Genomic DNA, 27,422 nt, shown 5'->3' on the forward strand with positions numbered 1-27,422 from the left:
TGCACTAGGTTGCAGAGGCAGAGAACAAAATGTATGTATGTATGTCATTCAGTCACGCATCATCATGCCTGCTTGTCTTTTAATGTGAACACACACACACACACACACGACAGAAATGTACATCATTAGATATTCACTTTGTGGTGACTCTGGATCAAGAGCATAGCATGGAAGACCTCACTCGACGAAAGTCTGTCAAGGCTTGATTGAGCGAGTTCCATGTAACACACACACACACACACACACATACACTACGTACACACAGGGCAACAGAAGACGCCAGACTCAACTCGTGCATGGCAGAAAGATTTGACAGTTGGATGAGAGCATCTAAAATGTGATTATCATGTGGCCGTCCAATCCTGTGAGCTTTGTCCTGAGCGTCCGCCATCGACCGCATCAAACACATCTGTTCCGTCGACAGCACAAGAAGCTGAACATGTTATGACTCCAAAAAACTCAAAAGACGTAACTCTGCATAAACACTTGCAACGGCCTAGAGTGCAATCGCATCATCACAACAAGAAGACTGACCTGCTACAAACAGCTGTAACTATGCTCGAGCCTCTATTACAACAAGTGCACACACATACACACACACACAGAAATATGAAGACCTTAGTCGCAGCACCACGGACTGATGAAACACTATGTTTGCGCTTTTCAGACGGTGCGTTGTGAAAGTCGAGCAAAAACTCTGATTGTAGCAGAAAGCCTTGCCTTACACTAATGGTTAACGCCTACAGTTGGAGATGTTTTTGTGCTACTACTCTGCTTTGTGGTCTGCTGAAGATGACCTATCCTGGTCGGGACCAATTTTTTTATATGTCATGCTATGTAAAGTTTCCCCTTGTAGTTTGTTTTGTAACTGTTTGCCTTGACATACTGTATGTGCTGTATTGTAATCTACCTAATATTTATTTTTAATTTTTACTGGACAACCTGTGAGGCATCCACAGCATGCACCTGTTGTTAACTTGGTGAACCTAACATTTCCAAATCCTTGTTTTTGCAAAGCTTGAAAAGAGAGAGCGAGAGTAGAGAAGAGAAGTACAAAGAAGTGGAACAAGAAAGAAAGAAGCCGTAGGTTGGGGGGGGGGGGGGATACTCGGAATACATTGCTAAGGTACTAAACCAGATAACTGAACTTAAAAAGTGGTCAATCTTACCGTGTGGGTTGGGAGGTTTAGCACTTGGTCTAAGTTCACTTCGTCTGCTAAGTGACTGAACTCGCTTTTAACCCCTGAGCTTTAGCTATTACTAAACTCCCTCCCCGTCAGTGGACTGACTCTGAGCCTGGGAATTGCAATTTCAACTTTGAAGAGACCTGTACTCTTGCTCGTTGAAACGTCTTATTTAGCGTAGTGTCTTAATGAACACTGCATCATCTCAAGACACAAATGCAAGACCATGGATCCTTACAGTAGAGTAGGCCTAAGCCCAGAGCTTCTGAGAGAAGAGGAGGGAGGTCGAGCCTGGACTGGGGCCAAAAAAAAAAAGCCCGGGCACACTCTAAATTATGGGCTAGTCTACTAGAAATATCAACAACAACAAAAAATCAGCATCTGCATCTGAGGACTGGAAAAGCTGTGTTTTTCCAGATTACCAGTCCAGGGTTCTGGAAAGCGTAGTTGTCAGCAGTTGGCAACTTGCGTAGTTGCCAATGGCAAATTGCATTGCAAACAAAGTAGCTAACGTGGTTAGCAACTGTGGTTTTGAGAAATGCACCCCAGGCCCGAGAGAGGGGTATGGGAAGCAAGTAAAGAAGTATTAGTATCATGATGAGACTGCAGTATAGTACTGTATGTGTGTTCGTTTGGAATCCTTTGAAACAAAACTTGAAAACTTTTTTTTTCTCGATTTTCTTAATTAGTTTCACCGCAAGGGAAGAAAGATAAATGGGGAAAAAAGCACTTCAGATGTAAACTGGAAGGTTATTCTGTGGTCAAAGACCAGTTGGTCTTGAATATGTGTCATTTAACGTTTAACTGTTTATGTTAAGAGGAAAATGTACACACTTTGTAATTATTATTGGTTTTTAACAGTGCAAGGTTTACACCCGTTCATCATATGAAGGCACCTTTCTTTGATATGGCTTAACACATTTTACCTTCTTTTTTAAATTCTTGCATGACTTTTTTAAAACCATGTTTTAGCTTGTTTACCATTGAGCTCGTCTTGAAATGAAGGAATTACATGTCTTGACATTTTAAACAGCGGATGTTGGTGTAATGGAATAATTTTAAACTTGATTTTTTTTTTTACATAATTCGTAACAAATATTACTACCAGATCTTAAAGTAAGAAAGCATGGCTTATGCATAACAAATTATACCTCTTGTGGCAGATCTGCCATGTGGAATCTTAACTATTTTTTACACAGGGATAGTCCATCTCATTTATCATTAACAAAAAGAAATGGGAGAAATGGGGAAATTTGGCTGAAAAAGTGAAGTCACAGACAGGCGCCATAACCTAATATGGTTGTAATATGCATGCCACTGCCTTTTTTAAGTAACCCACACCACACCTTCTGTTGTGATGTCAATGTCTTACATCAACTTCAGATTAATTCCATAAAGATTCTGTATTTCATGAAGAAGTGCTTTTTGACGAGCTTGTCAAATACACTAAAGAGTAGAGTTATGCTATTGCAAAGAGACTTAACACCTGTTGGAAGGTTTTTGAAGGTATCTGTAATGTATATACAGTATGTACTCAGTTAAGTTTTTACTACTGTCGTGAATTCTTTCTTTTATTCCTAATTATTTAAACTTTTAAAAATATTTACTTTTTTATTATTAAATTTGAATACATGCTCATGTGTCTGTCACCACAGTGCTTTTTTTAATAGCTGCTTGAAATATTATAGGTATTCATTTTCAATAGCCTTTCCTGTTGTTTTTCATTCCACCATATCCTCCTTTTGCTGTATCATGTCTGCCTTCACCGTTTACAATCATGTGACACAATCTGATTTACTGAAGGTATTTTAAAATTATCAAAATAAACTTCAAGTAAGGAACGTTTTTGTTTGTTGTTTTTCAACCACTGTGTGTGTGTGTGTGTGTTTGATTAATGACCTCATAAATATGTCCAAAGTTTACTTCAAACAAAATTGTGCAGTGTGTTCTGTACCATACCTCCTGTGTAATGACAAAGTTATGACATTGGTGACAGATGATGGTGCAATATCTACCTACACCACTAGATGGCGGCGGTAGACACGAGATGATCTCACATGAGCAGAGGTAAATAATTATTTATGAGTATTATAAGTGGGCCTACAGCACTTTTCCAAATTTATTAAATTAATTTCAAACGTATATTAAAAAAACATACTGCTAGTGAAATGTATGCGTTATGGGGTTGAAACCACTTATAAGATGTTCACTTACATATTAATGAGAGAGAAAAAAGTTCTTAAGTGTTAATGTTCTGGTGGTTTTCTTTTCTCCCAAATGCTTCTACCAGGGCATGGGTAATACAATGCGCTACGACCATAGATTCATATTGTTTGGTATGATCATTCTTGCTGTCCTTGTTGACTTTTTTTTTAGCATCTCCCTACTTTTTGAGAACTCCTTAATTTAAGCATTCCCTGACTCTTGATGGGGCACATAAACCGCTGCGGGTAAGAGGTCAGGCCGATTTCCTATGCCCCTCAGAGCGCCTAGCACTGCTACCTCACCGCAGCATCCAGGGACAATGTGACCCATCTCCGGATCACCTTCAGCCGCTAGTTGGGACTGTTCAAAGTGGAAAGCGGTGCCAGTGGAGTGCACCAGCTACGTCGCCTGGCTGCGGCAAAACATCTCTGCACTTAGCAGCTGCACTGGGCGGTAAGTACAGTTCAATAACCACTAACCTCTTTTTTTGTTTGGGCGTGTGCTAACCTTAACTTTCCAAGTTACTTACCTAGGACTCTAGTTGGTATTTTGTCGTCTCGCCCACTTGCTGTTGTCTTCTGAACTCTCTGTACCCTAAGCTAGCGAAACATGGGTTGTGGTTATTTGGTGCCTGGTGCCCATGTTATTGACGTTTACTTACTGTATTAGCACACTTAGCCACATAGATGGTACCCACCTACCTAAGGTGTTATGACACTATGCATGTTGTTGCGTGCCCTAAACCTAGTTTGTAATAATAATTACAACTCATATCTATCATGAGAAAGTGCTAGGTTAGAGAGCATGCCATTACTGAAAATTTACACAAAGCCGTGCCAGTGACTATGACCTGTGATATGATTAGCTGAAGCTAGCCAGCAAGCTAATATCACAACAGTTGACCGCATACAGTAAGTTGGGAGAGGTGAAAATGCTAACGTAATGATGTTATGCCAGCTAACCACCATCACCATTCACGAGGTGTTTTTTATGCTTATTACATTGCTAGTTGCATATTGACGAGTTGTCGGATGCTGGTGAAATATTGCCGCTACAATAAGCAAGGCATGATAACCCGTTTCTTGCTTTTATGTGGGTGTCCTTCAGACCGTGTTTTTTGAGCCATGCGACAGTGGTGCCTCCCGGCCGTGGCCCCACACACCGAACCGCTCCCTACGGGCCGACTGTCTCCTCCAATCTCAGGTAAAGTGACAAGTTCAAGGCCTACATTTAGATTATTAAAACTACGTCTAAATGAAGAGTATGGCCTGAATTACCTTGCTTTTGAACAAAGTCAACAAAAGTTGGAGGCTATTATAGGCCTACTCCATTTCACCAAGATTGTGTAGATGACTTTCCTAATTGGAAAAAGACGCACAAAAGAAGAAATAATGTGAATGTTGTCTTCTGCTTCTCTTGTGCTTATCTAAAACACATTGTGCTCGTAAGCATAACCATAGAATTACATACCATGGCAGAAGTAGAAGAAAGTTTGCCTGGTTACTGCATAAGTGAATTATAAAAGGGAATGCCCCTCGTCCATTTTTGACCTTTCGATTGATTAAATAAAGTTATGGTGAGCAGCTCAAAGCATATTTTACATCTGGACTTTGGATTCTTAATGGATGGATTGGATTGTTGGATTCTTACCTCTCTTGTTAGGAAAATTTGTGGCCAAAGTTTTTCTTATGATAACTTGAATGTGAATGCCAGATCTCAACAGACTTTTTTTTCCACAGGCACAATAATGGAAACAGTGCCACTGTCATCTGAGCATTTGCACTTTATAGGGTCAGACTCAAAGGGTGGAAACTCCCAGCATTTCCAAGAAATGTTTTTGATATTAATGTGTCGCCATTCAGCTGAGGCCTTTTTTTCCTACAACAGCTTGATTTACAACCAAAAAAAATGCAGAGAAAACAGAGATAAGGATGTCCCCACTATTAAGTGGCTGTAGCGAAGGGGAGTAGAGTTGCCCAGCTGGGACTCAAACCCAGACCTTCTGGAGTAGTAAACTGGGGCTCTGACTGCTACACCAAAGAGCCAGGCTCGTTGGCATGTTAGTCAGAACACACCCACAACCCTAGTGATGGTCACTCCATCACACTGCCTTCCCCTTCGGGAAGCGCACCCGTGCGCTTCACACACTCATGGTGTCCTTCACGCAACTGCCCATCATGCTTCTCCCATCCAATGTGCCCCGTCATCAATGCTTTACCCATCACTGGGGTCCCTCACACCGGGGTCACCAATCCTGGGGGTCCCTCACATGGAATTACGGCTCACATACAATGGGTACGCTTCCGATGGCCATCCCACTTCTGACACCATTTGTAGCGAAGGGGAGTAGAGTTGCCAGCTGGGACTCAAACCCAGACCTTCTGGAGTAGTAAACTGGGGCTCTGACCGCTACACCAAAGAGCCAGGCTCGTTGGCATGTTAGTCAGAACACACCCACAACCCTAGTGATGGTCACTCCATCACAGTGGCCTATGTAAAAAACAAACTTAAACCTGTCTTTTACTCGGATCATTGTAAACATGGGATTTTATCATAGTAAAGAACAGAGGATAAAAGAAAGACATTTGTTATCCACTCTTTTAATACATATATGCACTGGTTTGTGCAATGAACATTATGTGTATGCTGCTGGACAACGTCATTTCCTTCAGGATCAGTAAATGTACTTGGACTGTAAATGTACTTGGACTGTACTCTAAAAAATGTACATTTGTCGGCCTTGACAATTAACATTCATCCATGGCTTCCAGATTGGGGCAGCCTACGGCCCCCACTGCTCTTTGCATCAGAGGGTTGCAGGTTCAAACTTTACCCCGATCAATAGGAAAGAAGAATACGTATCCATGTGCCCTTGAGCAAGGCACCTGAGCCCATATTTCTCCAGGGACTGTAACCAATACCCTGTAAAATAACTAAGTCATTCATCATGCATTATCATACTGCATGCATCATGATTTATTGCAGATGTGCACCAATCAACACCAGTTTTGGCCTTATCAGTTTATTCCGATCAGAATGGACATCTTTGAAAACAAACCTTATTCTACTAGTTTACGTCAGATTAGTAAATAACAAGTTTATTAGTCAGTTAATATTCTTGAAAAGGTCAACTTTGTGAATGGGCAGTATACATTTTGAAAATTAACGACTACAATGGCATGCTTTACATTTAAATTGCACTTAGCTTGTGCTTTTATCCAAAGCAACTTACAGTTATTCACAGTCCCTGGAGCAATGTTGTGTTAGCTGACTTGCTCAATACACTTCAGCCATGGATGGAAGTGTAAGGAGAGGTAGGGGTGGGGATTCGTACCTGTAACCCTATGATCTTAAGACCACCTTAAATGTCATTATACCATTGAATGAATACAAAGAAAAAATGAACTTAAAAAAAGAAAAAATCCAAAGGAGTGTGTAAACTTTAAAAAATGTCACTTTTTTGTTCGGCACCACCAGGGTTTGTGCCCAAGCTAAGCCAATAGTTAATAATAGTGGTTTTCTCTATGGCTTCCAGATGCCAGGATGGAGTGCTGTGAGGTGGAGCCACGCTACACCATTGAGCAGATTGACCTGCTCCAGCGCCTGCGCCTTTCAGGCATGACCAAGCCGCAGATCATCCAGGCTCTGGACTCCCTGGAGCGGCTAGACTCAGACCATCGCTCCCCTGGCCACACCGCCACCACCACAGTCGCCTCCACCTACAGTGACAGCCACCCCATGGCCGCCACCGCTGCTGCTCCACCACAGTAAAAACACCACTGTTAATATACTGTACTGTATTGACATTTTAGACGCAGTAGTAGATGGTGTAGACCTTTTAGACCTTTTAGACATAGTACAAGACATCAGGTGATACTAGGGTTGCACGATAATGGAAAAAAAAAAACACAATCATGATTATTTGGGTCAAAATCATAACCACGATTATTAATCACGATTATTGATTTTTGCTGTTTTTAATTTTTAAATTTTTTAATTATAACAATCTGAAATATAACCAAGAATAAATGATATATAGGATGAGCAAAATAAAATGCAATAGAATGACACTTAGGTGAACAGCTTTCTGGCCAGAAACACCAGCCCGTCAGTATGTTCTGGCTTCAAGGAGGCTCTCGAAGGCAGGTCACTATTGCCACGATTAAATCCCAATTGAAATCACGATTTTCGATTATTTTCTATTTATTGTGCCGCCCTAGGTGGTACCACCACAGCTCATGTCACTTTTGTATGATCCTTCACAGTCAAGAAAAATGCCAGTATCAATACCGTATAACTCTCACACTCTTGATGTTAATGTTACTCACGTTAATTCTACTCGATATTGTGTAATTACTAAGAGCGGTAGAGTTGAAATTACACCCCACGGTCGCACTCAGAAAGTATTAATCTTTGTCTTTGGTCAGTGTAACTTAATTCTACTGAATATTGTGTAAATATTAAGAGCGGTGGAGTTTAAATTACACTGCCCCACCTGCAAAATTTAAAATTTTAACTTTTAAAATGTAAAGTTAACTCTGAAAAACTGACACCCCTTTTTTTTTACCGTGCCCCAGGAACGTGGTGTCCAACGCCCAGGTGGTGGCCTCGTCCTACTCTTCCTCCTCCTCCTCTTCCTCCCTCACCTCCGCCACGACGCAGACCCCTGTGATCGAGGCGGCGCTGTCGCCTACCAACAGCTACGAGGCGTCGCCTCCGCCCCTCTACCCACCCAGCGGAGCGCAGCGCTCCTTCAGCTACGACCTTCCTGAAGAGGACTGGGACCTAGAGGAGAAGGTTGAGGAGTACATGAGGTGAGAAACACTCAAGCCCTCAGTGGTAAAAAATATTATTTCATGGTTTGATTTCATTCTGTAACAATGCGCCGTTCACTTGAATGGGGCACTCCAACGTTTGCACGTCTGTTATTTCTGAAAAACAGCACACTGTCAATGGGAACACTCTAACAGCACGCTGTCTATGGCAATGGACAGTGTCTATTAGCTAGCAACGTCAGCTGATTTTGAGTCTTGGAAAACTGCTGAGTTGCGCACAATTTGCAGTCTCTGTAGACCGCAATGGTTGTCATAATTGTGATAAAATATAGGAAGATGACGCGATCTTTACATTTGTAGGTGGAATAGCGCACTTCAGAGAGATCAAGTCCCACATCTCTTTGTCATGCGCTATTCAACAGTAAAAGGACCCTTGTGGAACGTTATCCTTTACATAATATTATTATAAGCTGTGTACAACACATATCTGTCGCTAACTGGATTTGTATTTTATCTGGAGGAATACCGGTACATGAGGTGAGAGCACTGAAGCCCTCAGAGTTAAGCATAATTTAAATAATGATGAACTGATAATAAACTGTATACAGCACATGTATCGCATATCTGATGAGTGAGAACAGCTTTCTGAGCGTAACTCTGCCGTCTTGTAGTAATGGTATCACAGTAATAAGCTGTATACAGCAGTATAGCAATTTATCTGTAGGAGAAGGCAGAGGAGTGCATGAGGTAAGTACAGTACATGTGTGCTATGTTGTTGCGGGCTAAGCACAGGTGTGGTATGATTTTGCGGCCGGGTTGCCTGCTAGGGGGGTACGGGCAGTACTAGACCTACAGCCATTAATAAGCTGTATTGGGGTGAGAGCAGACCTCACAGATGGGGCTGCAGATAGTTTTTGCAACTGTGACAGGTGCCAACTAGCAGAGTTTGTGGTAGAGGGTTGGTAAACGTCCCTCCCGAAGCCTCATTCCGTATAGGTAGCGCTGAGCCCGAACTGGAGCTATGCCTGAACTGGGGCGTTGACTGGTAGGTGGCGGGTTTGTGCCCAAAGTGACGCACTAGCGCAGGATCCCGTCAGTTACACAACTGTATAGCTAATTTTATACCAGATGACATTGCCAAGTCAGAAGTGTTAACAGGGGAGACAGATCAGCATTGCTCATCCAAAAACAGGTAATTGTTAGTCTATAGCAATAATGATTGATGATTGTAATATAGTAATAAGTTGCGTATAGCACTTAAATGCAGAGACTGTGGCTCAAAGCCCTTTGGCATCCCCTCTAAACTAAAAGTTTAGATGAGTGTGTTATCAAGCTCGTATGTATTCCTAAATTTACTTTGAAGCAAACATTTGCAGCACCTTGTTTTTAGAGTTGTATGACGCATGAGCAAATCAAATCAAAAGTGCATGTGTTCTTTGTCATATCGTCTATGTAACAGGTGTTTGCACAGAAGTTTGAAATGAGCTAAGCACGAGTCGTGGTACAACACTGGCACATCTCTAAACGGATCTAAAGGAAAGCCTAAGGGCCTCCGCACATTGGCTCCGACAGCACTTTCGCTTCCGACACAATTCTGACGCCCAAACCCAATTTCACACGAACAATAGAACTCGCCTCTAATTGCTTGCCGACATCCGCAAATGTCCGCGGACATCGGCGCCGGTGTGCGGGGTTGTATTGACAACAATGGAATCGAACTTTGGCGCAGCAGTGCTCCGCACTTTGTCGGAGCTGATGTGCAGAGGCTCTTAGGCAGAACACTAATGCTCTGTCTCAATTACACCAAGTGACCGGAGCCTGTGACACTCGTCACTTCATAATACATTCTCTCTTTCCATCGCTGTGCCTGCCAGGGCTGTGCAATTCTACACTACTTGCTCATTTTGCTAGAAACTGCTAGGTCATCCATTATTTTCCACTCTGCCTTCAATAATTAGCCCCCTCCATCAGAGATATATCCTTCACTGAGGAGTGCAGAGGTCAGCCCAGCCCACACTGCTCTCTGCATGTGGACACCACACCTGAAGAGGGAGACTAAAAAGTGCCGCATATACATGTAACAGGCTCTTGCTCCGCAAAGCGGATCATAGCCTTACCATGATGATCCACCGGATCTTACTCATATCAGGTCTGAAATGTTTCTCCTGAAACCAGAAAAACAGACCGATCAGCACCTTTTTTGATGCTTTTATGAATGGCGAAGGAAAGAGAGCTTTATGCAGCATTTTTGGTGTCATCACATTTTGATATAATCCAATTAATTTCCCATCTGCTGTTCCACTATCTTCCTTCTTCCTTTACACTTCATCCCTCTCTCTTCATCCCTCACTTTTACCCTTTCGCTTTCTCTCTCTCTCTCTCTCTCTCTCTCTCTCTCTCTCTCTCTCTCTCTCTCTCTCTCTCTCTCTCTCTCTCTCTCTCTCTCCAAGTCATAATGTCAGTTTCCTTTCTTCAGTTAATTTACTGTTTTATATAACACCCACCCCCCCATGCGTGTCACGCTGCACAGTTTGTCTTTGTCCACCTTCCTCTCCTCGTTCCACTAATTGGAGGCCAGTTTAATATAACTGAGGCTAATGATTGCCTCCGGTCCCGGAGGAGCTAGCTCAGTTATCGAGTGCAGCGCTGATGTAGACGTAGATGTAGGACAAGCCTGTGGAGAGCAGCAAGAGGGGTGGGGGCCCGCTGTCATTTAAACGAAGGCGTTATAACAATGTTATTATTGCACATTATGTACAGTACTGCATTCAAACCACAGGGCATCACTAATGAGGAACCATGGGGGTGTTTTTTATATATTTTATATTTTATTTTATTTTATAATATGATGTACTGCCTTGTCTCCAAACAAAACATTTGGCCCGTCCGCCATGAGGGCAGAACAAATGAAAACATAAATGTGTGTGATTTTCGATCACTAAAACTTCAGTGGGTCATAGTATCTCTCCAAAGCGTTCACATAGAGTTAGATCTTATGCTATCAGTCCCATAACAGACATTGACAAGAAGGGAAAACAGAATAGCGAAAATGTGTTCTCTGTCCAGACATCTAACTGGCCCACAGCCTCACTTGCTCTACATTACATTACATTGCACTTAGTTGACGCTTTCATTTATTCAAAGCGACCTACAGTTATTAGGGTTGCACCGATACCACTTTTTCGAAAACCGATACAAGTACGAGTACATTAATGTGTGTACTTGCCGATACGGAGTACCGATACCGATACCACATTTACCACCAAATACAATGAAAATAAATGCATGGGCTTGTTTTTTTCCACCTGTGATATTTTTATTGTCCATTTCCATGTAGATTTAAATGTTATTAAATGTATGAGGTGGCACTTTTTCCCATGCTGCTTTCAAGTCCACAGAACGTGACAAGATTTTGCATTGTTTTGTGTAATAGCAGTATCATTCCTGGTATCGGTAAGTGCTTGACGAATACGAGTACGAGTATAATGAGCAGTATCGGGAGCCGATACCAGTATCGGTATCGGTGCATGGCTTACAGGCTATTGGTTACAGTCCCTGGAGCAATGTGGGGTTAGGTGCCTTGCTCAAGGGCACTTCAGCCATGGATGGAGATGTAGGGAGAGGTCAGGGGGAATTCGAACCTGCAAACCCTAGATTGAAAGACCAACTCTCTAACCATTAGGCCACGGCTGCCCTATCTACATAATTTGGCCCTTGGAGAAAAAGAATTGGAGACCACTGATGTGCTGCATGAACATCTTGCGGAGATGGTTGTGTTTGTGCAGGAGAGATAGCAGCCATTCCAGCTGTATGACGTGAATGTACTGTAAATGTGAATGCAGAGAGAGTAGAGAGATATATATTAAAGAATCTCTGGTGAATGGGTTAACCTGGAGACGTTTGTGTTTGTGCAGGAGAGACAGCAACCTGGTAAAGGAGGAAATCAAGGCGTTCCTGAACAACAGGAGGATCTCTCAGGCCATCGTCGGACAGGTCACAGGTGACATTACATTACATTGCACTTATCTGACACTTCAATCTAAAGCGCCTTAGTGTTACTACAGGCCATTGGTTGTAGTCCCTGGAGCAATGTGGGGTTAGGTTAGGTGCCTTGCTCCATGGAACTTCAGCTATTTCCTGATGGTTAAGGTGGGATTTGAGTTCAGTATAGAAAAAAAATGTCTGATGAAGGGCATGCAGCCCGAAACGTCACATTAAATGTAAAGAAACGGGAGCCTGGTGTGCGGAATTTATTTTCTATTTTCATAAGGTGGGATTTGAACCTGCAACACCTACCTCCTTAACCATTAGGTCACAGAGGTTGCAGATCAGTAACCAGACTCTCACCAGATGAATGGGTTCCACCTTGCTCCACAACATCCATCTGAAGCCATGCCACAGACGTACTGTAGGTCTCCAAAGGCGTGGTTTTATCCTACACTGTGATTGGAGAAACACCTTTTTACTAACATTTTTAATGAGCTGCTGTTACTCTTAACTTCTTTTGGAGCCTGTTTACATTACCCCAATAATCGGTTTATTGGAATAAACAGGTTATTGGAGTAAACGGTTTATTACTGTTTATATGCAGTCCGTCGATTGCCTGTGATCCACTCAAGTGTGTGACATGAAGTTAGAATTTAAGGCTTGTGATTGGCTACTTATCCTTCTAGAATAACCCGATAATAACCCGATTATGCTGGATCCATGTCTTCCGAAATTAATTGTTAGCCAAAAACCTACCTGTGCAAATCGGATATCTCATCAACTGATAACGGCAATAAACCGATTATTAAAACTGTTTATTCAGTTTACATGAGCGCTTGAATAAATCGGTTTCTCCAAAAACTTGATCATAAACAGGTTATTGATGCGCATATAAACGGGCTCAAAGATTTGAAAATGCAGTTAAATTTACAGAATCAATGTTGATGAGTGAGTCAGATTGATCAGAAGGATCTCTTAGGCCATCGTCGGACAGGTCACAGGTGATATGTTGATTTATTTAGTAATGAAAACAACTGCACAGTAAAAAAAAAATAATAATAATGTAGTGTAATTCATCACTTAGAGAGTCGATTTAACATCTCCCAGAGTGAATTTGGTCCCAGAGTACTTTCTGAGTCTAAGTGTTGAAATGAACGGCATTAAATGCCATTACTCCACCTGACGTCTGATAAAACTGATGAAAAGTCAGATTTTTTTTTTTTTACCACCAAGCTTTTATTGTTTTATACCTATCGGTACTCTTTTCACGTCACATTTTCAATGATCACCTTTTAAATATGCTAGCTCCTTATTAGCGGTGTATTGTTTTTACTGTTGTTGATTTGCAGTATTTACAGTATCTTATTAGTGTTTTTTCTTCTTTGTCAAGCAGCTGCATCTCAATCAATATACTGCTGGTGTTTCAAACGACAATAAAGACCAGGCTACTTGTAAAATAATTCTTTTAGCTTTTTGATTTCCATGGGTTAGCGAGGGCTAAGGCTATTCTGTATGCTTGTATGCCTAATCTACCATAATTTCCCTCTCTATGCACTTTAACCTTAATGCACTTTTATTATCTCAGCATTATCTGTACTGCTGTGTAATGTCTGCTGGGACCCTCTCTGTTTACTGTTGTGTCTACCCATTGTTATATTTATTGTATGCGCTTTGCAGCTGTGTGTCTTGTCCATTGTTTGTATATGTTTTGTTTTGATGTTGGGGGATATGCTACAAAAAAAATCCTATCAACTTAGTTGACATGGCAAATAAACGCTTGAACTTGAACTTGATGCCTCTAGGTATTAGCCAAAGCTACATCTCCCAATGGCTGCTGCAGCAGGGCTTGGAGATGAGTGACTCCAAACGGAGGGCCTTCTACCGCTGGTACCTGCTCGAACGGAACAGCCCAGGTGTGTGACGTTGATGTAGATGTCATATCAAATACACACACACACACACACACACACACACACACACACACACACACACACACACACACACACACACACACACACACACACACAGATAGATTTTAGACTCAAGCCTCTTTGCTATCTCACCATATGCAGACACTCATGAACACACTCACACAAATGCATACACACACACACACACACACACACACACACACACACACACACACACACACACACACACACACACACACACACACACACACACACACACACTCACACACACACACACACAAACACAAACACAGTGCACATAAGCACGCATGCACATAACATAGTGTGTAGGCCTTTTTTGTTTGTGCTGTCTGCTGAACACCCACTCCCATTATTCACTTCTGTGTTCCATCCGCCCTCCATTTTGAGTTTCCCTTTGGTCCTAAATAGCAACTTTCTAAAAGCGAGCACCAAAATGGATCCTGTCGAGAGCCCGTTCAGAAGCAAGCGTTTGACAGAGTATGTTCGAATGCTTTACAGTCGGAATATGTTCCTCGGTGATAAAAACAGAGATTTTCCACAAAGCTAAATTTGCACCTTCTTGACAATATAACGTTACTCTATCAAGTATAACATTGTTTGAGAGAATGCTAGTCACGAAAGTTTTTATTTGTTATTTTATTGTTTTATTGTTGTCATTGTTTTCCATGCAAAAGTAGCTGTTTAGGACCTTTACAATACCCTGCCTACCCACCCCTGGCATCTACTGTATATACTTTCGCAGTTCTCTTTATCCTGATGCTGCCGTGCTGGTTTTCATCTCCTCTTGGCTAAAAAGATAAAATTAGACTTCAAACTCTTGCAATGCAACACCGTAGAGCCTCAATTCTGGTGCACTTGAAGAAATTATACATTTAGCGCTTTACAGCTTCAGTTCTTTTGCAATGGTTCAAGAAACTGTAGGCCTAACTCTTCAAAGCTTCAGTTCCATTGCAAGTGTTTCAGAAACGATGAACTTAACATTCAATCCCAACACTAATGCTTCAGTATGTAACATTAAATCTTCGCGCTAACACGGCTTGATTTGCTTGCAATGATACACACTCTCAAGTACAGCTTTTTTAAATTATTATTACCGGTATGTAGTGGGATAGAGTGACACCCAGACAGACGTTTCAGCCTAAGCCCTCGTCAGCGTCTTACAGATTACCCTCTAAATAATGAAAAAACAAGAACTAAAACAAAACCAAAAAATGGAGTTGAGCACACAAGAAAAAACATAGCAGTTCTTTGTTGACGATTTACAAAAATATTCAAATGCCTATTTAATGAATCTCTAAAGCCGTTGTTGAGAGAGTGATATGTGGTTAAGAGGGTAGGGTTAACAACACAAGTGTTTCTTGATTGGCTGTCGGGTTAATACAGGGTGTCGTGTTATTGGCTGACTTTTAAAACACGGCAGTCTCCTGTTGAAGGACGAGTCTGTGAGTAGATGGCCCCAAATCATTAACACACAGGCGTTTTTTGATTGGCTGTAGCTTTGATTCACAGTGTCTTCCCATTGGCCCATTAGTAAGGCACTACAGCCCCCCCTGTTGAAGAACTAGGTCTGTGATTGGCTTTAGTGTTAACACGCAGTGTTTCTTGATTGGCTGAATGCCCCTTGAAGGAGGACTGAGGTGGAACGAAAGCCAGCACGCTCAGCAACAGCAGCAGCAGCAGCAGCAGCAGCAGGCCGCTAGGAGCAGGAGTGACGCCCCCTGGAGCAGGCAGAGGGAACTGCTGCTGCACCTGCTGCCCTGGTATTCTGCTGCCCACCAGCAGGCCCAGACAGGTAAACAACCCCCTCGACTCAGACCCTCCCCTGCCCTCCTCTCTACCGTCCACTCCACTCCACAACCCAACCCACCCCCATGCCATCACCTCACCTTGTCTTGTCTGGTCTTGTCTTGTCTTATCTTGTTGTGTCGTCACTTTGTTTGGTCGGTTGTTTTCAAGTCTTCGTCATGTTTCAGGGGTGTGTTTCTCGACAGCGTCATTGCCAACTAAGTTTAGCAACTAACTTGGTTGCGATGCAAATTCCCATTGGCAACCTAAGAAGTTGCTAACTGGTTAGCAGCAACGCTTTTGAGAAACAGTGTCCGGATTAGCATGTTTTACCCTATTTGGCCCTATGGCAGAAGCATAGAGCTAAACAAAAAATACTGTTAATCAGGCACACATTCGTCACAGCAATTTTGTCAGACAGTATTGTGTCCATTCTAATGTTTTTGATGTGCAGAGATGCTAATTGCTTGAATAAAGAGGTGTTTAATTGCCAAGGATATTGCCTTCCGGTCAGAAGTGTTTAGTTGGAAACAGGGCACTTTGAAAATTGGTATTTCAAGCTCGAAAAACCCAGTGTCTTACAACTGAACACTAATAACTAAGCTGACCTAGGGAGTAGTACAAAAACCAGTCTTAGTAAACCAGGTTAAGGTAACCTTGAGGTAGTGGTAAATCATCTAAGAGAGGAGTGCTGGAACTAAATGACATGGGCTGTCCATTAGGTTTACAACTTCCTGTAGGGTTAACTTTGCCAGGTTTACCACTTACTGTGACTGTGTTCTTGGGATACCTCCCTGGATGAATGAAAATCTCAGAAAACATCGCTACCTTTTGATGCGTCCACATGTAGGTGCCACCCTCTCCATGCGGTCCCTGGTGAAGGAGGAACCTGATTGGAGGATGGGTGGTAGCCCCGCAGACCGGGGCATCATGAGCGGGCCATTCCGGCTGCGCAGGGGCAGCCGCTTCACCTGGAGGAAAGAGTGCCAGTCCATCATGGAGAGGTGAGAGGGGTCAAAAGGGCATTAACCCTTCTTTTCTTCTTTTTCTTTTCTTTCTTCTTTTTTCTTTTCTTTCTTTTCAATTGATGGTTGTTTAAATGTATTGCATTGTATAGAATGTTTTAACTGTAAATGATTTTATTGGTGGAGCCCAGGAAGAATAGCTGGGTCTGTGCTGAGCTAATAGGGATCCTAATAAACTAAACTAAACCCCTTATCGCAGAGCCTATGTTATAACCTTACTGTGCTGACCAAAATTGTGATGACCAAGTCTTCATATGTTACTTATATAATGCTCCTGGCCATGTCATAGCAATTATGCATAGTATTATGATGTAGTTGTTGAGTCTTTTTAGCAATGAGTGAAAGGGCCCGCCGGCAGGCCCATCTGCGCAAAGAGGCTACGAGGCTAACACACACTGCAAGCTAATTTGTGCTAGCACAGTTTTTTTAATGCAGGTTACTCTCCACAGGAGCGGAAGTATCTTCCTCAAGTAGAATTCATGTAATGCACGGCATCAAGTAGCAAAGTTTACGTGTTACGATGTGTCCGCTATTTAACCCCCCCTGAGATCAAAGATGGTAGAAGCAGAGCAAGTTCCTGTATGTTAACTCATGCCATGTGTAGAGGTGAGGTATTCTACATTCATTCTGTGATTGTTTTCAGTTAGGCACCGCCTGTGTTACAAAGTGCCCAAAAAATGAGTAAACAAGCCAACAATCGTGACTCTCTGTCCTCCGCGTTTCCAGTTTCTTCATGGAGAACCAGTACCCTGATGAGGCCAAGAGAGAGGAGATTGCCAACGCCTGCAACTCCGTCATCCAGAAACCAGGTCGGTGGCAAATCAATGTTGGGAACAGTTAGGTGGTGGATATACTTGCTGTGTGCCTTAAATTGCGCATGCATGCTTCAGGACAACCGGAGCACTTCTTTGACGCTACTGCGAACTCAACATGGAAGATCGCCTGTGTACATTGTGACAAGTGCTCTACCTTGCAAAATTGACATAACATTCACATGACAGTGCACAGTGCGTTCATGCACGAAAAGTGCATGTGCACACGTATCCTGCAGCAAGTATATCCCAGCCTTATTCCTTTCTCAGCTTTGAATACAAGTGAACCATATTGCAAAAACATGTAGGTACATGATGTCATTTTAATTCATGATGCATGTGTTTTTGAGCTTAAAAGAAATCAGAATCAAAAAGGAATTTAAAAAGAACATGACAATAAAAGCCTGTCATGTGTGCTTAAGTAACGTGGATATTGGAGGATGGTGTAGTATGAAACAATATGTTGTTGAAACAGGGTGTTTGTGTGGGGGGGGGCGCTGTGGCGCAGCGTGTGCTTGCATGTCCGGCCGAAGCCCCTAAAAATACAGTATATTTTGTTTTAAAAAGAAACAGGGTGTATGTCACAACAGAATTCTCTTGCAGCCGTGGCATGGTTTCTGCACCCTGCCCAGAAACTTGATTTGATAGGTCTGCTCAGGTTCTAGAACCCCACCCAGAAATTTGATAGGTCATCTCAGATGCCACAACAAAAGACTGTACAATGGCTTAGGAAAAGTATGTTAGAAGCGGTCTTTGTGGTAGATATGAAAACAAAAAAGTTATGAATTCAAGTTATGAATCGTTTTTGAATAGTAACATTTGAACAATACTTAAAGGGACACTGTGTGAGATTTTTAGTTGTTCATTTCACGAATTCATGCTGCCCTCTCACTAATGTTACCTTTTTAATGAATACTTACCACCACCATCAAATTCTAACTATTCATTATGACTGGAAAATCCTACATGAAAAGGGGGATCTTCTCCATGGTCCGCCATTTTGAATGTCCTAAAATAGCCATTTTTAGCTGCAAAAATGACTGTAATTGGACCATACTAGTTAATATTTGTTTATTACTTAGTAAACTTTCATGTAAAGATCAAATTTGGCAAAAGGGAGCCTAGTTTCAATGAGCAGCATAGTTGCAGTACCTTTTTTGACCATTTCCTGCACAGTGTCCCTTTAAATAAACACATACAGTTTACCATACATTTAATTTTATAACCTAAATTATATATTTTACCTTTTGTTTTGAAAAATGGACCTTGTGTGATTATTGAATTATTGTTCTTCTGAGTTGTTGAGTTAAATAGCTGGATGGCCCTGGGGCCCTGCTTTCCTCACCAGCTTGTCCAGACGTCCAGCATCTCACTTCCTAGAGCCCCCCATCCACCCAACCCCTTCTAGTCTCATGTCTCATGTCAAGGCCATTGTTATTGTTCAACTTTTTAAAATACTAGTAGCCCTTTGTAACCTATTCTACCTATACTCTATCATAGTTTTAATTTATAATCTTATTTTATAAAAGTGAAAAAAGTTTGATTTTAGAGTGATTTATAAAGTGTGTTCTTAGTTTATCCATCCTGATATTCAGCCGTGGCTGTGTTGTGACTGCTGTACTGTTGTGTCCAGGCTGCAAGCTGTCGGAGTTTGAGCGCGTCACGGCACTGAAGGTGTACAACTGGTTCGCCAACCGCCGCAAGGAGATGAAGAGACGCGCCAACATTGGTGAGCTGATCTGTCTTGCAGCCACTCCACTGTGTGTGTGTGTGTGTGTGTGTGTGTGTGTGTGTGTATGTGTGTGTGAGAGAGAGAGAGAGAGAGAGAGAGAGAGAGAGAGAGAGAGAGAGAGAGAGAGAGAGAGAGAGAGAGAGAGAGAGAGAGAGAGAGAGAGAGAGAGAGAGGAGAGAGTGAGAACGAGAATGAGAAAGAGAGAGAGAGAGAGTAAATGGGCATGACTAAAGGGGCATGCCATTCCCATTGCACTCCATTCAGTGTGAATCCCAGTCTGTCTCCTAAAAGGACAGGAAGCCATATAATGAACTTTCTGTCATATTGAGTCTGCATTTAACCGGCTTACATTGCACTCTCCGATTAAAAGGTACCAAGGATAAAAATGAAACTGTGAAACACTGAAGCCTGGCTCAAACTACACGACTCCCGATTTTGTGTTCTATTTTGAAGTTGGGTTGCGCCGCACACTAGAAGAGAATCGCACCTGTCAATCTTATCCCTGGTCGTAACCACCAAATATCAAACACTGTTTTATTTCTACGATTTGCGATCGGCGACTCTTTGAGCTGCCAAAGTTCCATCTTAGAATGACGCATACGACGGGGAAATCTGTCCTGACAATCGCTTGCTATGGTCCTGGGGGTCGCCGTTCCACCGATTGTCGTAAGGGGGGTTTTCAGCCGAGAATCGGGCCGATAGTCGTGTAGTTTGAGCCAGGCTTTACTCCCCTGAGGAAGGTCTGATGACCGAAAGCTTGGCGAATTTAAAAACACAAAGAGGATCTAAGTGTGCAGCCATCTTTCTTTCATTTGTCATGTTGATGCTGGAGAAGATTCCTTATGAAGCATCTCTTCCTCTTCCCCTTCCTTATCAATCGTCTCTGTCTTAGAGGCAGCCATTTTGGAGAGCCATGGCATAGAGGTGCCCAGCCCCAGCTGTCACTCAAACGGGGAGGAGGCCGAGCCACAGGAGTTTGGCGAGCAGGTGCCTCAGCGCTTTACTGAACAGGTGAACCATGCACTTAACATATGACACACACACACACACACGCACACACACACACGCACACAGTGTTGATATGCGTAAGAATATGCAATATTATAATTCTTTCAACAGGGGGCAGTATAGCTTTCTATATATCTATAAAACATCCCATCTTTTCCACATGCTATGCAGAGCAGAATCTCCTCTCTTGTTTGTTTGAAAGATGCGCTTTGTGTATGAAATGATAATAGTCAAAAAGATCCATATAGTCCATGTTGATCTGGCTGCATAATGTATAGGACAGCCATGTAGCTTGTGCATTTTTTTGTTTTTGTTGCACAGACAACTTGTACTTTGGTGGTGATAGGACAGATAATTCAGAAAACTTTATTTGTCCTAATATTTTGTCATGTCCGTCCCCACAGGAGGAGTTGTCTGTGAGGAAGGACCCTGAGCAGGACGCTGGTCCCCTGGTGGCCATGGAGGTGGCCCCCCTGCCCAGCCCCCCCACCTCCACCTCCACCTCCACCTCCCAGCTGGAGCAGAAGTTCGACCAGGAGTCCAAACGAGAAGCTGTGGACGAGGAGTGAGTCACTGGCCCGGTCGGATCATCTAGTATATAGAGGCCGCTTGTTCGTTCGTCCGCTCGACCGTTTTGCTCGACCACTCATTCCAGGTGACTCCAGGCGGACCTCCTTTGTTTGTTTGGCTTGCGGTCCTTCTTTGGCACGGTGTGTCTCCTCTCCTTCCACCCCTGCAACATACCTGCCATGAAGGTCGCACCAAAAAAAAAAAAAAAAAACGAACTCTTGTGCCTCCCGCTCAGTGGTCCTGCCCCCACTCCACTCGAGGCCTCTGTGTGTAGCTACGGGAAATACCAATGCTTCTAGTACCGGCAATATTTATCTCTATCTCTTATCGATCTATATATCGTGCATTCCAAGGGGTCCTCTCTCTTAGACAGGAGGGACAAGAAGCTGACTTGGTGCAAACACACACCCACACACACACACACCCTATAGTGTCTCCTCTTCTCCTCTCACACCTCTCTCGCTTTATGGTAAAGCCTCAATCCTCACACGCTCTCTGTCTTTTTCTCTAGCTCTCTCCTTTCTTCCTTCCTTCCTTCCTTCCTTCCTTGGTACATTGCTTTCTTTCTTTACTGTAAAACCTCACATGCTCTTTCTCTCTCTCTCTCTCTCTCTCTCTCTCTCTCTCTCTCTCTCTCTCTCTCTCTCTCTCTCTCTCTCTCCCTTCCTTCCTTCCTCAGTACATTTCTCTCTTCACGGTAAAGCCTCTCTCTTTTGCTCTTTCTCTCTCCCCCCCACCCCCTTCCTTCCTCAGTACACTGACTCTCACTGTTCATATGGGTTAGCGGTGCAAGCTTACTGCAGATGGACTAATAATGCTTAAGGGATCATTTATAGTCCAGGTCACAAGTGTCTCCCCTCAAACTCAGCATTGTTGTCAATCTCTTCACATGTCTTGCTTGTAGACATGCAAAGGAATCCAAATTATGTTTCTCACAATCCCGTGTGTACTGTGTCCCGGTAGGCAATGCAAACCACTCCCCAGTAGTCCTTTTAAAAAACAATGGGAGACTGACCTCTAACCAATTTTACCCAAAATGGGAAAAGGTATTTCTTCTTTTACAACTCTACTAAACAAACGAACAAAACAAAACACACACACACACACACACACACACACACACATCTCACGATATCATGCTGCTTAATATTTTTATACGTAGTTCTTATAGTTCTTTATAGTCATTCAAAAAAAACAACTCAAAAAGCAAATCATGTGTTTTCTAGTTCAAGTTCTAGTGTCTGAACTGTGAGTTGCTTATCTATCAGTATGCGAGTGGCAGTTTTGAATCGATTCCTGAAAATGTGCTACTCAGCAGTTCCCCAAGCATAGTGTTTTTGCCCTGTGAGTTGGTCTAGCCCTGGTCACATCCTGTAAGGTTGCTACAACAGGTAGTTACTATATAGTCACATGGTCTATCAAACAGCTTCCTTGGCGGAGGTCTGCACTCTCAGAGTGCATTCTAGTTAGGACTAAAATGTTCATGTTAGTCTGGCTCGCCAGGCTAGTACGGTATTTCACATCATGTTTAATCAAGCGACACTTGTGACCCGGACTATACCTTGGCCAAGACTGAATAAAGATTTGAGCTGAAAACCTGCAGGACAGGAGTATGCCTCGGATATAATAGATGGAATGGCCATGTTACATGCAGTATAATCGCTACAGTACACTGGGCTTCTCAACGTATTCCTCTCAGTGTTGTGGTGATAGCAGGGTGGGTAGCAGGATCTTACTTTGCCCTAACATGATGATGAGCAACAACTCAGGAAATCTTGGGCAGAAAATGAGAGCAAAAACAAAAAATAATTGAAAAATAAAAGGTAAAAATAAATATGTAAATGCATTTAATAGTTTTAACAAGTGGGTTCTCGACTCTTACAGCCACGGTGGCTTTCTTCTGAGAGTGTATGGACACTGAGTTGGTGTGCCATATTGCGTTATATGTTATATTTTATGTTATTTTTTTATATATCTATCTTTTTAAGTTGGAGTGCTTTCTAGAATTGTGCATGATCAAGCTTGTGCTGCCAAAAAGGCATCGCATTTCATGCCGTTTCCTTTCTTATTATTCTTTTATTTTTATTTCCTTAGTAGAAAACTACACACAGCCCTCTCAGGGCTCTAAAATGACTGGGTAATTATAAAAAACAATACAACTGTATTTTTGTTTTCTTTTTACGTATGTATGTACGGTATGTATGTATGGTATGATACTGGTATGTATGTATGATTGTATCCTTGAGCACTTTCAATCATAAGCTAGTCAGTGCTTTATGCAGAACTCACATGTATTCGAAAAAAGCTAATGACTTTCACTTTATACACTTACTATGTTAATGGGCATCTAATGCTAATAATAATATGCTGCTTTTACACGCTGGTTTTAAGGCTTTTGCTGGCCAGCCAGCCAGACGCTCTGTCCCCTCTATTCGCCTCAGACCTCCTTAAGCCAAAGCTATCACAGAGACGACACTGCACAGTTAGTACCTTAAGTCCAACCTCACTGGCTCTGTAAATACGGTATATGGTTTTGTCATAAGATGGCAGGGGGTGGGGGGGGGGGGGGGTTGAGTTAGTAGCCAGGTTTGTGCCGGTGTGAAAAGCTGTCACTTTACCCCACAACAGCTGGCCACCCACATGTGAGTGAGAACCAGAGTGATTGGTCAAAACTAATCGTGACGTTTACTTCCAGTTTCTTCTGACCAATCACTGCATGTTCTCTTCTGACATCTTGGTAACAAGTTGTTGGAGAAGCCAGTTAGCTTGTAACACCAGCATAGTTGGCTACCAGGGGAAGGCATAAGTAACTAAGTAGGCTACCTACCTCCACGCAATATTGCATTTTCGTCACAGTACTTCATCAGGGAACTCTATTTAAAGCCCCAACTTGGCTCAGTGACCACATTTTTAAGGGTGTGACCATTGGGGCTATGTTGTTTGGTGGGAGAGCCATTAGTGATGAGTTTTTAAGTATCTACGCTAGAGATCACGGAAGTTGTGATTGGCTGAATATTTGTTCAAGAAGTGACTTTGAACCAAGAAGCAAACGTGTGCCTATAATGAGGGAGAACTTAGACTCTTTATGAAAGAGTTTAGTTCACCTGGAAAGGAAAGGAGTGTCGGGGGTTAATAACAAACATTTAAAGGGATGTTCACATCAATAAGGATTCCTATAAGACATGAATCATTGTAGATGCGAATGGTGCCTTATGACCAGTGATGGGCAAAAATAATTCATTAGTTACAATCCAGTGCCACATATTCCAAATGACTTGGTTTTACCTGTCCTATTTAGCCCGGTGATTAGCTGGTTGAATTGGACAAATCACCTGGCTGAATTGGACAAGTAAAACCAAGCCATTTGGAGTCTGTGGCCCTAAAGTGTAACTAATGAATCCATTTTGCCTATCACTGCTTACGGCTGGAATACATCATTTGGTGGAGGTGACCAAGCCCTGCCACTGTGGTGTTTCTGGACATTTTAAGCTTTGGAGATGTTACGGTTCAGATTAGAAGAGATTGATCTGACCTCTGTGTTCATAACAGAATAACTCATGTTGTGCGGCTCTCTCTGCCACCTCTCTCGGCCTGCTTTACCCAGTGAAGATATACAATAAAAAAAATCTGTAAAGTGAATTCATATCTGTGGACTTTTTTTCTCTTTTGGTGATTGCGTAACTCACAGTATCTTTCTCTCTCTCTCTCTCTCTCTCTCTCTCTCTCTCTCTCTCTCTCTCTCTCTCTCTCTCTCTCTCTCTCTCTCTCTCTCACTCACACACACAGCATCAGCAGGCAGTGTGCATGAACTAACAAGCCACGTTGGATGCAGTCATTTCTTTTGATCACCAGATGGTGCTAAATGAACCCCTGAGTGCCAGTACAGTAGGCATTGGACTTGGTGTGTATGGTGGTGTTGTTTGGTGCGTGTACAATATTTCCAAAGGTGCAAATTACGGTCTTGTTTAGTATCATGGCATGGGTTTACTGGCTTTCCACTCCTGTCAGTTAAAAGGACAAATTCGGGGCGCTGGGGGGATTTCCCTTCAAAGGGTTCAAAGGGCTGCTAAGAATCTTGAGTGTGAGACAGAATGTTTGTGTTTTACCACTAACTGTTTCTCTACTCATGTTGGTGCACATTTTTTCACATGATTTTCACTTGGCCCTTGGTTTTAGTTTGTACCGCCTGCCTCCCTTCTTTTCTCCCGCCCGCCCGCCTGCTTTCTAACCTCCTTGCTGCTAGCACCTTTATTTGTCCCTCCGTCCAAACCCCCACATGCACACACACACACACACATCCCCTTTCCGTGGGAAACTGTTTGTGTGTGTGGGTGAGTGGGTGCGTGTGTGCGTATGCTTGCAGACTCTCTGCCTGGAAGCAGTGGTCACCCTGGTGACTCGTCTGCCAGCTATTCTCTCTCACACACAAACACACACACACACACACACACACTGTATAGATATGTTCAAGTCAACCTTTGTACAGACATTGTGAAAAATACTTATTTCAGGACACACATCTCAACCAAGCTAGAAGTGTGTCATTTAAATGTAAGCAGTGCACCTGAGCTATATGTAAATACTGTGATCTGAATTTTTAACCGACAATCAGTGTTTTATTAAAGCAACATTGCTCCCTTTTCTTGAAATATGCTGATTTCCCCACCTCACCTCGAGCACAAACCCAGTAGCCCAAGCGTCACGCACATTTGTCTGATTAATGGGATGTCGGACCAATGGGATTCTTGTTATGCTCCTCTATGGCTTATTGTCGGACTTATGGGCTGTCAATGGGCCAAACCCAGTGAGGTGGGCCGACCATGGGTGCCGCGAGGGGGGGGGGGAGGTGGTACAGATTCTAAGGGCCCAACAGCACTGACAGGGCCCTTGGAAGGATGCTGATAACATAATTTGTCATTTTGGGGGCCCAAAATGTGAATCTTTCATGGGGCCCAACATTTTTAGCGGCGCCCTTGGGGCCGACTCTTGTGATATTACTGCTTGTTCCAAGCTAGCATGTTAACAGCTACTAGCTGGGACCCATTCAGTTCAAATGATAACACGTTAAGTTGGTGGTACAAGTTGCATCGCCAGGTCAGTGAGTGTCTGGAAGAACAATGTAATACTCAATTATTTATCTCGAGGGGAATCGGAATTCCAGAAATTGCGGAATGTCACTTTAAAAAAACACCATGCAATCATCAATACAGCAGACTGCCTGTCGTACACACCCAAAGTCGTTCCATTTTTACATGTACCTTCAAATATGAGAATGTTTATGAGTGTAATTATAGTTGTGACTGTTACCATTTTTGTGTGTGTGTCTTTCTGGGGATTCTATTTTTGAAAGAGACAGTGTGTCTTGTCTGTGTGGCAGGGTTGCCAGATGAGGCTGATGATTTCCAGCCCAAAAAGTGCTCAAAACCTGCCTGGAAGCACTAAAACTTAGTTTTTTCTGCTATGTGCCATTTTTACCCGCACACGGCCATCCAAAGCAGCCCAATTGGGCGGGAAACAGCCCAATCTGGCAACACTGCTGTGTCTTGGTATGATGTTGGTACTGTAAACTGATGAGGTTTCAAGCAGACAGAGAATATGTGAAACGTGTTATCAGTGTGGCAAACAGGCCCTCCGCACCCTCTGTTTCCCAGGGTGTTCACACGACACACACACACACACACACACACACACACACACACACACACACATACACACATACGCAGTGAAGCCGACAGAGGGGGACAAAGGGGTCACTTGTCGCGGGCCCAGGGAGAGAAAGATGCCCAGAATTGGATCCTCATTACATTGTATGTATTTGGTTTGGGGCCATTTCAGATGTCTTTTTCCCGGGTCCAGGCAAAGCTATTAGCAGCCCTGCACACACACACACACACAAACACAAATACACACACAAACACACTCCATGCCATCTCTCTCTGTCTCGTTGTGGTGGCTATCTGTTTGCTGTGTGGCTGATGGAGATGAGCGGGTGTGTACATTAGAGTGAATAGGAATTATATGGAGGGTGCATGCATGCAGCATATGCATGTGAAAGGCGGACGACGTGCTTATAAACATACACAAGTGTATGTCTGTGTGTGTCTGTCTGTGTGTGTGTGCGCCCACATATATCTGTGTGTGATGTGGAATGTGGAGAGTGTGGCGTGAGAGAGACAGATATATCGTGCATGGTGAGAGTGTTTGTTGTGGTATCTCGTCTGCGTGTGCGTGTACATACTGTGTGTGTGTGTGTGTGTGTGTGTGTGTGTGTGTGTGTGTGTGTGTGTGTGTGTGTTTAATTGCGTAGTGTCGTGCCTTTGACTGGCACGAGCTAGAATGACAGAGCTGGCAGGGCTCCACTTCCTGTGTGTGTGTGTGTGTGTGTGT

General features: G+C 42.9%; 1 protein-coding gene across 1 annotated transcript; it reads left to right on the top strand.

Annotated features, from left to right (window-relative positions):
- Window positions 1–3,621: 3,621 nt before the first annotated feature.
- On the top strand, window positions 3,622–23,208 carry zgc:91944 (uncharacterized protein LOC436941 homolog). The gene is made up of 12 exons (XM_063185595.1): window positions 3,622–3,842; window positions 4,497–4,592; window positions 6,925–7,156; window positions 7,967–8,203; window positions 12,079–12,164; window positions 13,954–14,064; window positions 15,731–15,895; window positions 16,739–16,892; window positions 17,640–17,722; window positions 19,359–19,454; window positions 20,350–20,468; window positions 20,870–23,208. The coding sequence occupies exons 2-12, from the start codon at window positions 4,514–4,516 to the stop codon at window positions 21,032–21,034; spliced, it is 1,527 nt and encodes a 508-aa protein (XP_063041665.1). The 5' UTR covers window positions 3,622–3,842; window positions 4,497–4,513; the 3' UTR covers window positions 21,035–23,208.
- The last annotated feature ends 4,214 nt before the right edge of the window (window positions 23,209–27,422 follow it).

This window comes from Engraulis encrasicolus, chromosome 20, assembly GCF_034702125.1.
Source record: "Engraulis encrasicolus isolate BLACKSEA-1 chromosome 20, IST_EnEncr_1.0, whole genome shotgun sequence".
Taxonomy (NCBI): Eukaryota; Metazoa; Chordata; class Actinopteri; order Clupeiformes; family Engraulidae; genus Engraulis; species Engraulis encrasicolus.

Excerpts from the sequence above, each read along its gene's own strand:
- zgc:91944 (XM_063185595.1), top strand. The coding sequence starts at position 4,514 with ATGCGACAGTGGTGCCTCCCGGCCGTGGCCCCACACACCGAACCGCTC. Across the intron at positions 4,593-6,924 it reads ACTGTCTCCTCCAATCTCAG|ATGCCAGGATGGAGTGCTGT; the intron begins GTAAAGTGACAA and ends TATGGCTTCCAG. Across the intron at positions 15,896-16,738 it reads CCACCAGCAGGCCCAGACAG|GTGCCACCCTCTCCATGCGG; the intron begins GTAAACAACCCC and ends GTCCACATGTAG.